This window comes from Urocitellus parryii, chromosome 3 (assembly GCF_045843805.1).
Source record: "Urocitellus parryii isolate mUroPar1 chromosome 3, mUroPar1.hap1, whole genome shotgun sequence".
In the NCBI taxonomy this organism is placed as follows: Eukaryota; Metazoa; Chordata; class Mammalia; order Rodentia; family Sciuridae; genus Urocitellus; species Urocitellus parryii.
In genome coordinates, this window is record NC_135533.1 from 48,189,402 (window position 1) to 48,203,640 (window position 14,239).

Below are 14,239 nucleotides of genomic sequence, written 5' to 3' on the forward strand. Positions count from 1 at the left end.
ATAAAATACTATGATAAAGATTACTTAAAACTTATAAATCGTTTATTTCAGTAATTTCCCAGTTAATATTTTGGAAACATAGTTGATTGCAGGTATGTGTAACCATGGAAACAAAAAACTTGGATAGGAGGGAACTACAGTATTCATTTTTGCCTTAGGATCTGTTCCCATTTGATCCCAATGTCCATACTTCATATCTAAAACAAAACTCCACTCTTTGAATATTATTTGAAGTGCAATTTAATATTACACCAAGATAAAAAATAAATCTTCTATATTAAATCATAATTAGGAAGAAACCTAATCACATACAGTTTTAAAGTGAAAGTAAAATAAAACTAACCTTAATGTCAAATATTCTTAAAAAATAAGATCTTTGTGGATTGTCCTTAACAAGACAAGCAACACCACTGCACTTCTTTGACCACATACAGTTCCGATCTGCTGCATATAATTGTACCACTGCTGAAGACATAGTCTGCAAAACATAAATTTTAAAGCCATTAGTTTCAAATAACAATCAGATGACCAGATAGATCCTGTTAATAATGTATCTTATATACAACCTCATGAAAGACACCAAACGGGAGGGGCAAAAAAAAAAAAAAAAAAAACCAAAAAACACCAAACCAGGACCACCCAGCTAAGATGCTCCTGAATTGCTGGCTCCCCCCAAAAGGAGATAAGATACACTTATTGTTATTTGAAGCCACTATTTTTCAAAGTAACAAATACCTAATATAAAACCATATAATAATAATTTTGAAAAACTCAACATTTATTATACTTAAAATACATCAGGAAACCTGCTAAGCACTTCTAAATGTAACTTTACTGAATTGTTAGTGCTATTTTAACCTCATTTTATATTTGAGAAACCCAACACTAATGGGTTAAGTAATTTACCCAATATCACACAACTACATAGTACAGCTGAAATTCCAATTCAGACAATGTGTGACTTCAGATCCTGTATTAAACTATATCCCAATAAATTAAACATTTAAGCAATGAAGTACTAGTATTAGTAAAGGTTGACTTCTAATAAGATAGTTAAGTACTTATGATACAGGAGCTAAGTCAAGTAAGATTAGGGGTTACTAATTATTGATGCTAGATACCTAATCATATTATCACTGTAGTAGATGTATCTCCTTTATAAAAGATGTTAAAACTGAAGGAAAAAAATTTTAAGCAACTTGCACAACTGGGCACATATTAAAGGAATGACATTTAGTCCAAAAAAACCCATGATTACTGAGAATAAGAAAAACTATTTGAATGACTATTAACTTGATTTTCCCCGAAACAGTACCTAATTAGAATATTTTGGAGGCATAGGAGAGAAGACAATTCATTACGTGCAACAGACATTTGGACAAAATTACTTTCCAGAACACCTGTTGCAACTATCCTTCTGGATATCATGAAACAATGGAAATTCCCATTTTATACTAATTTTTTTATATTATAATCTAGAATGTAAATATTCAGTCTTTCTCTGAAAGTTATACACATACATACTGATAAAGCTCTTTTTAAGTCCAATAAAAACAATAATCATGTTTTTTTGAGTAGTAATGTCACTCCTAAACTAAAAATTAAAGAAATAATTTAGAATATAAAATATAAATTTTTAGTTTAAACAAAAAATTTCACGAATATATAGTAACCATGTTTTGTTTAAAAAATAATTTAAATAAAGAGTCTCTTATTCAGTAATTATGATACTTCAGTTCAATAAAATTTGGGCACTGATCAAGAAGAGACTACATTAAGATTTGGAGATTATTTTGAGTTTACTTTGCCTGGGCACTGCTTTCCTTTGGAAAGGATTCTCTTAAACTATAATACACACATATCTTTTAAAATGCCCAAAATCAGAAATGTAAGATTAGAATAGTGTTAGGGATCAAAAGTTCCTACAGACTTTTCCAGGTAACAGTGCTTAATGTTGTATTTTTACCAAATTCATCTTTGAACTTCAAATGAGCAGAACATAAAGCAGCAGAAAATCTTCCACAAAAACTCAAAAATTATGAAGATACCTTTGAAACAGGATAAGTGCTTCACACCAAGACACTGGATTTAAAATAGGAGACTAAAGAATGCAGATGCACCTCTGGCTTGCTCAAGACCCACCAGTATTTTTGAAACATGCAATCACAGGAAGACAACTCCACAGGCTTCCTGCTCTGAACCCTTAGTACAAAACCCTTAAGGTATTAAATACCAGGCCTAAGAGTTCAAAAATCATGGGGCTGGAGTTGTAGCTCAGTGATAGAGTGCTTGCCTAGCACATGTGAGGCACTGGGTTCTATCCTCAGCACCACACAAAAATAAAATGAATAAAATAAAGGCATTATATTATGTTCATCTACTGCCAAAGGAAAAAAAATAAAAAATTTTAAAAATCATATGAGAAGATTTGTAGTCTAGTGAAAATTCACATTACAGTCCTTTTAGTATGGTGTTGTCAAAATACATTCATTTCTAAAAAGAAAAGCAATTGAGCAAGTAGATACCAAGACTACCTACTTAAAAACAAAAAGCAAAAAAAAAACCCCAAACCTCTCTACTTTACTTTTTAAGTAGAAATCAAGAAGCAACAGCTTGAAAGATAAAATAACCTTACTTATAGAATCTGAAATTCCATTTCTTAAAATACCTTTGTCAAAGATCACATATTATTAACATTGTGAAACACTGTTTGGATGTATATGTGCAAAATTAAAAAACTAGAAAAAAATTTATATTTAAATATTTATATAAATTTAAAGCAAATTTCCAAAACATCTGTATAAGAAATAAAGACATGTATTCTATAATTTTTCTTGCAAACATAGTTTGGTATTATAAAATTATTCTAATACTAAAGAAAACTCAAATATTTGTAAGCAATTCTCAATAACTGCACATTCAAAACTTTGCTACAATTTTATTGTAAGTTGGTATCTATTTTACCCTTTTTACCTTGACCTGGGCAAAGTCTGAAAATAAGAAGTCAGAGCACCCTATGAAGCCATTTCTAATTAATTCAAAATAATTACTGTAAATGCAAAAATTGCTTGCACATTCAACATTTAATATATAAATGCCAGACAATATAAAAACAATAACTATCCCTTAAACTCTAGATGAACAGTGGCTTAATTAAACTTTTAAAAACATTCCTTCCATTCCTTTAAAGCAATTACATCTAATCAACTCCATCACTTCTTGTCTTTCATAATTGAGATGGTATTAATGAAAAACAATCTGAGAAGTGCTTAGGAAGAGAAATCTATTAGCCCAATAATGTAAGGTTAAAATCTGTTAATTAAAGGGAAAAAATCACAGTATCAATTTTTATATACATATTTTAATATCTTTATTTTATTTATTTATTTTTATGTGGTGCTGAGGATTGAACCCAGTGCCTCACACATGCTAGGCAAGTGCTTGCTCTACCACTGAGCCACAAGCCAGCCCCCACAGTATCAATTTTTGTAGAACCAAAACCTTATCATTTCGAGTATTTCAGAACTGAGTAACCACAATAACATATTTATCCTTAGACTTTCACTGTCAAGAACAAAAACTAGATAGGGGAATGTATCCTGAGCAGTAAATTCCCTCTCGCTGTCCTTCAACAGAGCACCTTAAGCTGATGTTGCACCAACCAAGAAATATTTCCCTGATTCTCTAGGATGAAATGATAACTGCTTTTCCTTTGTGTTTCTAGAGTATTTTTTAAATGTTACTCTGTTATGCTACAAATCTCATTCTAAAATAGAATAATCTTCTGTTTGACTTCTTACCCATAAAAGAGAATGTAATTCTCACAAGCATTTATAATAGTTCTGCAAGCCTATATTATCACTCCTCCTATACTTTGTCCCTAAGTAAACAAATATTTGTTATTTGAAAATTGCATGCTCTGATTTTGATAATGATACTATGATAATGACCTTGATTTCAGGATATACACCCTAAAATATTGTAAAGGGGTACTATGCCTTCAAATTACTCTCAACTTACTCAGAAAAACAACAGGTAAGCACACATATATGAGAGAAAGAAAAAAAAAAACCGAGGTAAAGTATTATAAATATGAAGGCTATACAGAAATTGTTTGTACTGTTTGTAGTTTATTTTTCTGTAAGTACAAAAATATTTCAAAATTAAGAAAGTTTAAAAGCACAAACAATTCATGAAAATGCAGGACTCTCAGCCCCCATACACAGCCATGGCAGTTTTGACAAAGTGGTTCTCAAGAGTCATTACTACCTTTGCCACTGCTAACTGACCCCAAACTAAGAAAATAAACAAGTATCTGCCCCTTCTTCCAATCCCTTCTATATGTATACCAACTTTGTTAAAAGGAGGGCCATCCTAAGTAAGACTCAATCCACAGACATCTAGAACATTTATAACAACCACATTATGTAACAGGTCAAAGGAAGATTTTAGATCAGGAAAATAGGTGTTTCTGTTATTACAAAATAGCAAAGGATTGGAAAATAGCAAGACTCATAGATCCCTATTTTTTTTAAGAGAGAGAATTTTTTTAATATTAATTTTCAGTTTGCGGTGGACACAACATCTTTTATTTTATTCTTATGTGGTGCTGAGGATCGAACCCAGCGCCCTGCACATGCCAGGCAAGAGTGTTACCACTTGAGCCACATCCCCAGCCCCACAGATCCCTATTTTTAATAAAAAACTGCCTATAACAAATACTAAGATAATGTATTACTGAACAAGTATTTATAACAATTGATATTTAATAATATATAATGTTTTTAAAGGAAATATTTTAAGATAAATATTCAATAAATATCCAAAATATGTCAAGTGTGGGGGCAAAAATCTTATGATTAACTAAAAATCAGCCTTTTCTATAAGCACACTGGTCTAGTTAATAGTCAAATACTCCCACTTTTACATGTATGTATATGTCTGTGTGTGTACCGGACCCCAAATGCATGGAAACTAATCTGAGAAAAATCCATTTAAGTTTTCTCACTATAGAAAAGCTAGGCTTTAAATATATTCCTAAATGTTCTGATGATGTGTTTCTATGCAATAACCCACTGTTACTGAGTATGAAATTTTAGTCTACATTGTACTAAGGGAGGAAGACTGGTTGAATTCTTGTAATTAATTAACTATGCAGTGATCTCAAAGAACAATTTTCTAAATAATAAAAGTATATAAAAAAAGTATAACACCACCATAGTTCTATGTTAACCTAAAAAACCAATATAGAAACCAACAATTTTTTAACAATTAAAACAACATATCTGGCAATTAACAAGCATCTCCTAAGTGGTCAGTATGAGTAAAAACAATCCAGGGAAAGAAAACACAAAACTCCACTTTGGAGAAATCTTACCACCTGGTAATTTGTAAAGTGAGAAATAACTAGAAAAGGAAAGAAAAAACAGAAAGAAAATGGTAGAGATTAGTAAAGACAGACAACTCTACAAGAAATAATTAATTTTAAAAAACCAAAGCTGGAGGAATGAAGGAGGAGGAGAAAGAGCAGGACAAAAGCAAAAAGTAACAAAACAGAATGCCAACATGGAGAAAAATAATGGAGACAGATAAAAAAAAAGCTGCCGTATTAGGGAACAAACACAATGAGTCTTTTAGGTCTTAGAAATTATTTAAGAGAAGTACTATATTATCTGTTCACCACGCATTTACTGAGTACCTACTATCTATCAGGAATGGTGATAAATAGGGAGGACAGCAGGACTGAAAGAAGAATTAGACAGACATGGTCCTTGCAAAATAGGGCAGTCTAATGAGAAGACAGGCATTAGTAACTAATACAAACACTATGAAGGAAAACTCCAGTATGCAATGAAAATGTAAAACCTAAGTAGTATGGGAAGGCTTTCCTAAAACAGTATTTTATCTGAGGGATTAAAAGGATCAAAGTTGAGGGAAAACGGGGAGGAAAGAGAATTCTAAGTAGATGCACCAAAAAAATATTCTACCCAGGAAACATTAGGAGAGTTTGGGGAACTATGTGGGCATGGAGGATAAGAAAGAGCAGCATGGAATCAATTTAGAGACTTAAAATTATTAAATAATATCAAACGCTGCTTAATTCTCTGATAATGGAGAGACATATAGTCTAGAAAGCTTGACAGGCAATGTGGTAGAGTGGTTCACCATTCTTGAATAGCCCAATACCTCTCAATACCCAAGTTCTTATATATTCTCCTTCTCCCCGACTTTAGATTTGTCCATGTGACTTGCTTTGACCAAAGGACATCAGTAAATGTTGGTACAAGTTTGAAAAGTACTTGTACACTGTGGTCCATCCTCTTGATGAATGCCCTAAAAGCTGGGAGCAAAGACAACATGGAGAGCAAGGACCCAGCCTATTTCACCTGTCCTTTCTGAGCCCAGCCCTTTATAGACCTGCCAGCTTAATGGAACTACAAGGGTGAGTCAGTGGCACCAGCCAAGTAACCACCCTGTCAATTCAGCAAATCCTGAAAATAAACTGATATTGCTTTATATCACAAAGTCATAAAGTGGTTTGTCTGCAGCCACAGATGAAGGAGACTCTTTTAGTATATTGACTCTTTTTAGTATACTGAACAAAGTAAAAGCTTTAAACTATAAATGATAGGGTTTACTATATTCTCCTAGATTTCTGCATATACAAATAAAGTCATATACAGATAAAGGTGAGAGGGAGATAACTCCTTATAGACTGGGTCATAGTTGCAAAATGTGTGAGAACACTTGAGGCAAAGGTGTGGTTTTCTCTTCTGATTCTTCTGTAACTCAAATGGGCCTACCTAAGAGTCTTTCTTCTCTTTCCTCGTCCTTCTTTTCTCTCAGTCAGATTATGATAAACCATATCTGGGTTTCAATCTTCAGGGAAGGAAGGTAGGGAAGCAGGATCCCTGGATCACCAAAAGTTTAGCATTACCAGCTAAGACCCAAGCCCTGATAACAAGATTTTTTTTTTTTTTCTCTCTCCTGCTCTCCTTCCCAGAACAGTCTCCAGGAGTCTTGGGGGAGAAGGTAGTAAGGTAGGTTGCTAGTAGGATTTTGTTATTTCAGAATTTAAGAGCCAAATGCCAGCTAACAATCACTTCATCATAAATTTTATCAAACATATAATCCAGTCCCCTCATTTTACACACAAGGTCAATTCATTTGCTAAAGGTCACATACTATGCAACTTTGGATGAACTTCCTAATCAGCTGCTAATTTTACATTCAAAATACACTATTCAGTGTTTCATCCAAGTACTTAATTTGTTATATTTTTGGCCTGTCCCATATAAATGGTTCTTTAAGAACTATATATTCTTAATATAATTTTACTTCTGTACTGCTCCCCTCCCTTTGTTTTGCTTCTAACTTTGTTTTGGGGGAGAAAAAATGGGTGGTGGTAGAAAGCAGAGGAGAGCTGGTGTATGAAAAGAATCTTCATAAAAGAAAAAGTCAAAATAGAGAAGCTGTGTGTGTATCCTGAGGTCAGAAGTGGATTTACCACAAAGCCAATTAGATTTGTTTCAGGATCCTTTACTTTTAAGTGTGCTTTACAAGGCTTGGCTTGTTCTCCATTGGGAACACATAGAGGTAGTGCCAACCCCAGCCTCATATATTGGGGCTCCTCTTAAGTATATCTAAAGGTAATCACGGAACTTTCATCAAAGATGCACCTTCTATTCAATTCCCAGCAATAAGCTATCTTGTCCCTCCTGGAGCAACCACATGATGCATTCAGCCCATGCTTTAACCTCAAAGAAAAAGAACTGAATGCTGACCAGCTTCTGCTAGATATGGCATGCCAAGATCAAACTTCATGAATACTTCTGGGATAGGGAGCAGTGGACCAGCCAACTGTGATCTGGAGTTCTTCCCAGGCAAAAACTATCCTTTAAGCAAGTTAATTACAGATGTTTCATTAATTGGTTTCAAAAAAATTTCTTTAGCCTTCACGACTATGCATAACAAAGACAGAAATTCTGAGCCAATACTTATTCTATACAGAACCAGATAGTTAATATTTTAGGTTTTGTGCATCATATAATCTCTTTCAACTTATCCTCTGTACTTATCAAAAGCAGTCATAGATAACACAGAAATGCTTGTGCTGCAATAAAATTTATAGAATAAGCAGGCTAGATCTGGTCCAGAGGCAGTAACTTGCCAAGTATAAGAGGAAACCTTTTTTTCCTATGAAAAACAAAACAAAACAAAACATTGTAAAGAAGTGATCCATGAATGTTTCCAAAAAGGTAGGAAAAAAGAGGTCTATCAGGCAGATAACTAATAATAGTAATACATTATAATAATAAACTATTTTTCTGAACTTTGTGATGTTTATGGTGTTGTAATCTTTTCTCATGTTAAATAAACATTCACTTTTATACTTAGTTTTGGATTCTTAAGGACAGCATCTCTAATTTGTGTAAGCTCAGGTCACAAAACCTGGATTCGCCTTGCTAGGGATAAGAAAATAATGTAACAGCTTGACAGATTTTTTTATAGAGAATAAACAAACAACCATTTAACTCAATATATTCAATTTGCTAAGCCAAACTTAATGAAATAACCATTTAATAGTGATATTTATCAACTTAAGAAAACTAAGGCCATGCAACTTTTTAAAAACTAAATAGGATGGATGAGAAATGTCGATGAGTGTGTGAAGGAAGGGGATTCTTCTATATTTAATATAAGAGTCTTCCACATAATATTCTTAATAGATGTATAACATTTGCTTAAAAGCTTGCTGTAATGGAGAGCTGACAACTTGAGGGAAAAACAATGTTGCTGTTTTAATATTATCAAACTGTTTAACAGCTCAGTTAGAACTTTTTAAATATGGAACCTAAGCCTGCTTTCTTGGCCATTCCACTAGAGGCATTTTATTCCTTCACTTAATTACATGTTGAGAATTTGCTATTTCACAGTGCCAGCTACTGTACGTACAATGCAAAATCATGGAGATATACTGTCTTCTCTAATTAAAGTGTACTTCTTATTTTGGGTGGAGGTGAGAGCATTTTTACTTCCACAGAGATATGCCCTCAACAACCCTATTTCTCAGGTCATTTCTCTTTTCAGCTAAAAATTAGTTTTGATAATTCTTCATTTGACCTGGTTTGTAGATCCCTTTGTTAAAAAGAAGTCAGTTATTTACATGTGATCTGATCAGTGAGATTATCATCAAAATTATCAATGAAATAATTTCCTTCCAAACATTAAAAAAAACTTTATGTGTGGTCTTATTCTTATCACATTATTTGCTAAAGACACATGAGACTGTCTCAGAAGTCATTACCCTTTCTCATATCTAGCTTCCATTTCAAAATCTGTGCTTACAAAAGTGAAGAGCCCTGCCTAATTCCAGTATAGGTAAAGTTGGAGGCCTATCCACGGAGTTCACTTAGGTATCCTCACCAGTCTGTCACGTCCTTGAAAAAGACAGTGTCCTATCTCATTTCTGTATTCACCCAGCATAATGTCAGGCACATGATATGCAATTACATAATAGTTGAAACACTTTGGTCAACTTTGATCATCAGAAATCAGGAGGAGGAAGCTATTTTTCTTTTCACTGAATCTTGCCAAGCAAGATGCTCTTCAAAACAGTCAGTTGGCTTGTTAGGTAAATAGGTCCTTTCAAACTATACAAATGATTAGGTTTGACACTTTTTAGTGAACTGAAAATGCTAAGAATAAAATAAAAGATACAGAAAGCCAATAAAGAACAAACATACCAAGAAACTATTATGTGGGAGGGGCTTTAACAGGAGAAATTGTAATCTCTAATACTGCATGTAGAAGCATTTTCACATTAGCAAGTATAGATACTAATAACAACTTCCCTGGATAGAAGCCCAATGGAAAGTAAAGTCTCTCCATAGCACCATAATCAAAAAAGAGTAAGTTCAGAAGACACAACAGGATAACATTAATAATGAGCTTGCAATAATTTGCGTAAGAATTATCCAATAAACTAGGTTTTATACTTGTACAGTTTAATAATGCTGCTTGCTAGCTTCAAAAGGCAACTTATTCAAAATGCATTAATCAATATTTTAAATTCTGATAATTATTATTAAATTATGTACAATTACAAATGCAACTGCATTCCCCACAGAGGAGAAGGAAGCTGACTGTATTAAAATAAAAGGTAGGAACTGGGGATAAAGCTCAGCGGTATGCTTGCCTAGCATGCACAAGGCCCTGGGTTCTATCCCCAGCATCACAAATAAATAAAAAGTAAATCTTAGTATTTTTATCTTTTCATAAAAAAAAATCAAGAATGGAGAGGAGGCCAGGTGTGGGGGCTCATGCCTGTGATACCAGCAAGTAGGAGGCTGACGAAGAAAGATCACGAGTTCAAAGCCAGTCTCAGCAACCTAGTGAAGCCCTAAGCAACCAAGCCTGTTCTAAAATTAAAAAATTAAAAGGACTGGAATGTAGCTCAGTGGTTAATGGCCACTAGATTCAATTCCTGGTACCAAAAAACAAAACAAACAAACAAACCCTCAAGAACAGAGGGGAAGGGATTGGGGTTGTGGCTCAGCAGTAGAGCACTTGCACCACATATAAAGAAATAAAATAAAAGGTATTGTGCCCACCTACAAGTTAATAAAACATTAAAATAAAAAGAATGGAGGGAAGTACATGGAGATTTTTATATAATACCACTCTGTAAATTATATTATGTAAAACAAAAACAACAAATGTGTGATTTTCCATTTAAATAGGGGAACTTTAGATTTCACATACACAATAAATAATTTAAATGTGCTATATTTTTTAATTGTATAAATTATTTAGGAGCAATTTCACTTTGCCTTAGATATTTTATAATGTTACTCTTCTCTCCAAGTAAGTACCAGATCAGTGTGGCTACCCAAAAAAAAGGCAGGCAGGCAAGAGGGTACTGGGTCCTATGAAGTTCTGAAATTCCTTTCTGCACCTAGCAGCTGCACTGTCTAGTAAAGCACATACTAGCCACAATAATTAAATTCAGAAAAAGTTAAATTTCAGTTCCTAAGTCATACTAGCTATACCATAAATGTTCAGTAACTCCAGGTGACCACCATATTAGACAGCATCATAAAAAAGTTCTATTGTATGGTAATGTTCTGGAAAGTCCCACTAAAAGGATTTTAAGCAAGATCTCTTAGAGGAAGACATGGAATTTATAAGACCAAGGAAAAGTCAGTTAGGATCACTATACAAAGCAATGTGCATAAGGGAAAGAATTATTTAGAGTATTAATTCAATTTAACAGATATTTATTTTTATTGATAACAGAAAGATAATTAAACAGTGGTTCCATGTATTTAACCTTGTAAAGGAGATAGGTTATAAAAAAAGAAAATAACCACAACAAAGTATAAGTAACAAAATCAAAGGAATAAAGGTTTTCAAAGTCGACTGAAAGGGAAAGCTGAATTGATTAAAGATAAATTGAGGGCAGAGAATCAGGAACGTTATCAAGGAAGAACAGTGTAAAGATGGAAAGCAAAGCTGACAGGATTGATTAGCTATGTGATTTTAAGCAATTACTTTACCCCAACCCTGTTTTCTCATCTGTCAAATGGTGGTAGTAATACTATCTTCATTTAGTTAATACACATAAAGTGTTTCAAACAGTTTCTTCATCATAGATTTGTTAGGACTAAATAAAATAATAGACACAATGTGTTTGGAACATTGCTTGGTATTGTTTGCACTTATTAAATGTTCATTATTATATTATTAGATCAGTGCTTTATATCATTTTAAAGTTCTATTTGCTAGCTTACAGAAACTAGCAATTAGAGGACTAGTATTTTCTTTTGTTTTCACATGTTAATGAATTAAAATAAAGAAACCAACCCCTCTGCCCTACCCATCAAACCCCTCAAGCTTCCAAAAACAAGAAGAAAAGAAACCCTCAACTCTATGCGTATCTGGGATTTGAGCTAGAACCAAACAAACATTTTAGTACAGTAGAGAATATTTCAAACAACAGGATCTATAGCAGGTTTAAGTTTTGTATCATAATAGAATTTCCACTAGCCTGTATATTCATGACAAAGCAACCCTGAGGCACTGCCTGTCCTCTGTCCCCATACTTAAATGTTAGAGACTGAATGTTAGACAAATATCTGTGCTGAACACTATCACAATTAAATTCATATTCTCTCCCAAGAGTTTAGAAATACTGAACTGAAGAGCTGGGGAAAGAGATATGTGCAACAAGAAAAGTTCCACTGACTTCTGTTTTTCTCAGAAGCTTCAGTCTCCTGCTGTTCCTGAAGCTTTATTGTTCAGTTCTGTTTTGGATTCCATGAGATTCTCTGGTAGCCAATAAATTCTTTTGCTTAAGCCAGACAGAACTACTTTCTGTTATTTGCATAAAAAGACCTTAACAATACATGTATTAAAGTATACAGTGAGAATATTCCTATACCATTGAAATCTTAATGGACATCAATGAGAAATGACACCTTATGATATGTATATGCTACTGTAACCACTGTACAAACGAAATCTGAAATTTATATCTTGCTTTTGGCCTGAAGTATTGCAACAGGTTCTAAGCTAAAAGGCCACTTTGCTTCTATTTTATTCTCTTTTATGAATAATTCTTGCCTATTATCTTTTAATATACAGACTCATGTTAAAAAAATCAAGTTTCCTACTTGATTAAAAAAAAGTTTACATTCTTTTTTAAGAATACAGACTCTTAATCTGAGGTAATCAACACTTTTACACTTGTCTCTTGCTATTAATAACCTACAGACCCCCAATTGTACTCCTCAATTTGGCTTGTGTTGTTTGCTCTGCTGGAATATCATGTTGCAAACCTTTCCAATTACATGAGAGTTGAAATATCATACTTTTAATTTTTCCTGACTTCCTCAAGAAAGTATTTCTCTTTCTCTCTACTCCCATAAAATGTCATATATACATTGAGTGAGGTACTCATCACTGAATGATTTATATGTTCCCCTGGGAAGGTTTCACCAACACACTGTTCACCTTTGAAAGACAAGGGCTTCTCTTAAACCATGTATTCAGAGCCCCTAGCATGACATTTTATATGCATTTTACAGGCATTCATTTTCTGAATTGAACTGAAAGAGGTGCCTTAAAATCACATTGATCACTGCTATACTTTTTCAAAGGGATAGAAACTGCTAATCTGTAGCAATCCTCCTAATGTATAGGACATCTACAAAAATGTAAATTGAGCAATTTTATAGGTATCCTATAAAATTTTATGTTTGTATAGGTGTCTTATGTACAGGATGATGGGGCACAGGGGATAAAATTATGTTTAGTAGAATGACAATATTTTTTGGCACCTCAATTATTCTTGGGTTTAAATACATGATGAAGTCATGCATCCCATTTCTAATATTTTAAATACCACAAACCATAGCAATTTGCTTCTACCACAGCTTCTCCCATATAAAGGGAGAGCAGGTGTTAAGAGTCTGAGGACAAAAAAGCAGACCAAAGTCAATGTATGTTTTTAAAAAGAGAAATGTACTTCCCCACTAGTTTGCAAAGCACGTCAAGGACAGAAAGTCAGATGAACACAGAGGCAGGAAATAATTTCTAGCACATTTGGTTAACTGTACAAACAACTTTGTGGTTATGAAGTCAATCTTAAAAACAGATAGCGGTCCATCTTTTACACACTGTTGTGATGCATGCTATGTATATAAATGTAATCTTGTTAATTACTCAATAAATACTCAGTTTGCCCAACACTACTATGCTAAGAAAATATGAGGCAAGGACTTTTAAACTCAAGATGTTAAACTTTAAAGAAATGAAAGGAATAATTTGAAAGCTGAAAAGATGGCAGTTAAACTATTAATTTTACATAGAACTTTTACACCTCTGAAACATTTCTATTTTGATTTGCATAAGAGTATTTCTAAAAAACAAAACAAAAAACCTAAACCATTTTCTTGAAACGTCTTATGATGTACCACAAAATGAAAAATAAAAATCCTAATACCAACTTTGGGAACTATTTGTATTAGGCACAAAACTTTACCTGTAGTTCCTTACTTAAATATCAACCTAATTAGAAGGAACTAACTTCACACAGGAGAAAATTAAAACTGAGATATTTAGTAACTTGCTTGCTGTCACAGACAGAGCAACTAAAGAAACATGGTTCTAGACTCAAATCTACCTTATTGGAAAGTCCAATGCTGCTAATCACTGTTCTGTGTAATAAAACAAAATA

General features: G+C 33.3%; 1 protein-coding gene across 2 annotated transcripts in view; it reads right to left on the bottom strand.

Annotated features, from left to right (window-relative positions):
- The window catches only part of Wasl (WASP like actin nucleation promoting factor), a 74,210-nt gene that overhangs the window by 37,762 nt on the left and 22,209 nt on the right, over positions 1-14,239 (bottom strand). For both annotated transcript variants that reach the window (XM_026388711.2, XM_026388710.2), the window contains exon 2: positions 344-478. In XM_026388711.2, the coding sequence (XP_026244496.1) occupies positions 344-478 (135 nt within the window). The remainder of the gene's footprint in view (positions 1-343; positions 479-14,239) is intronic.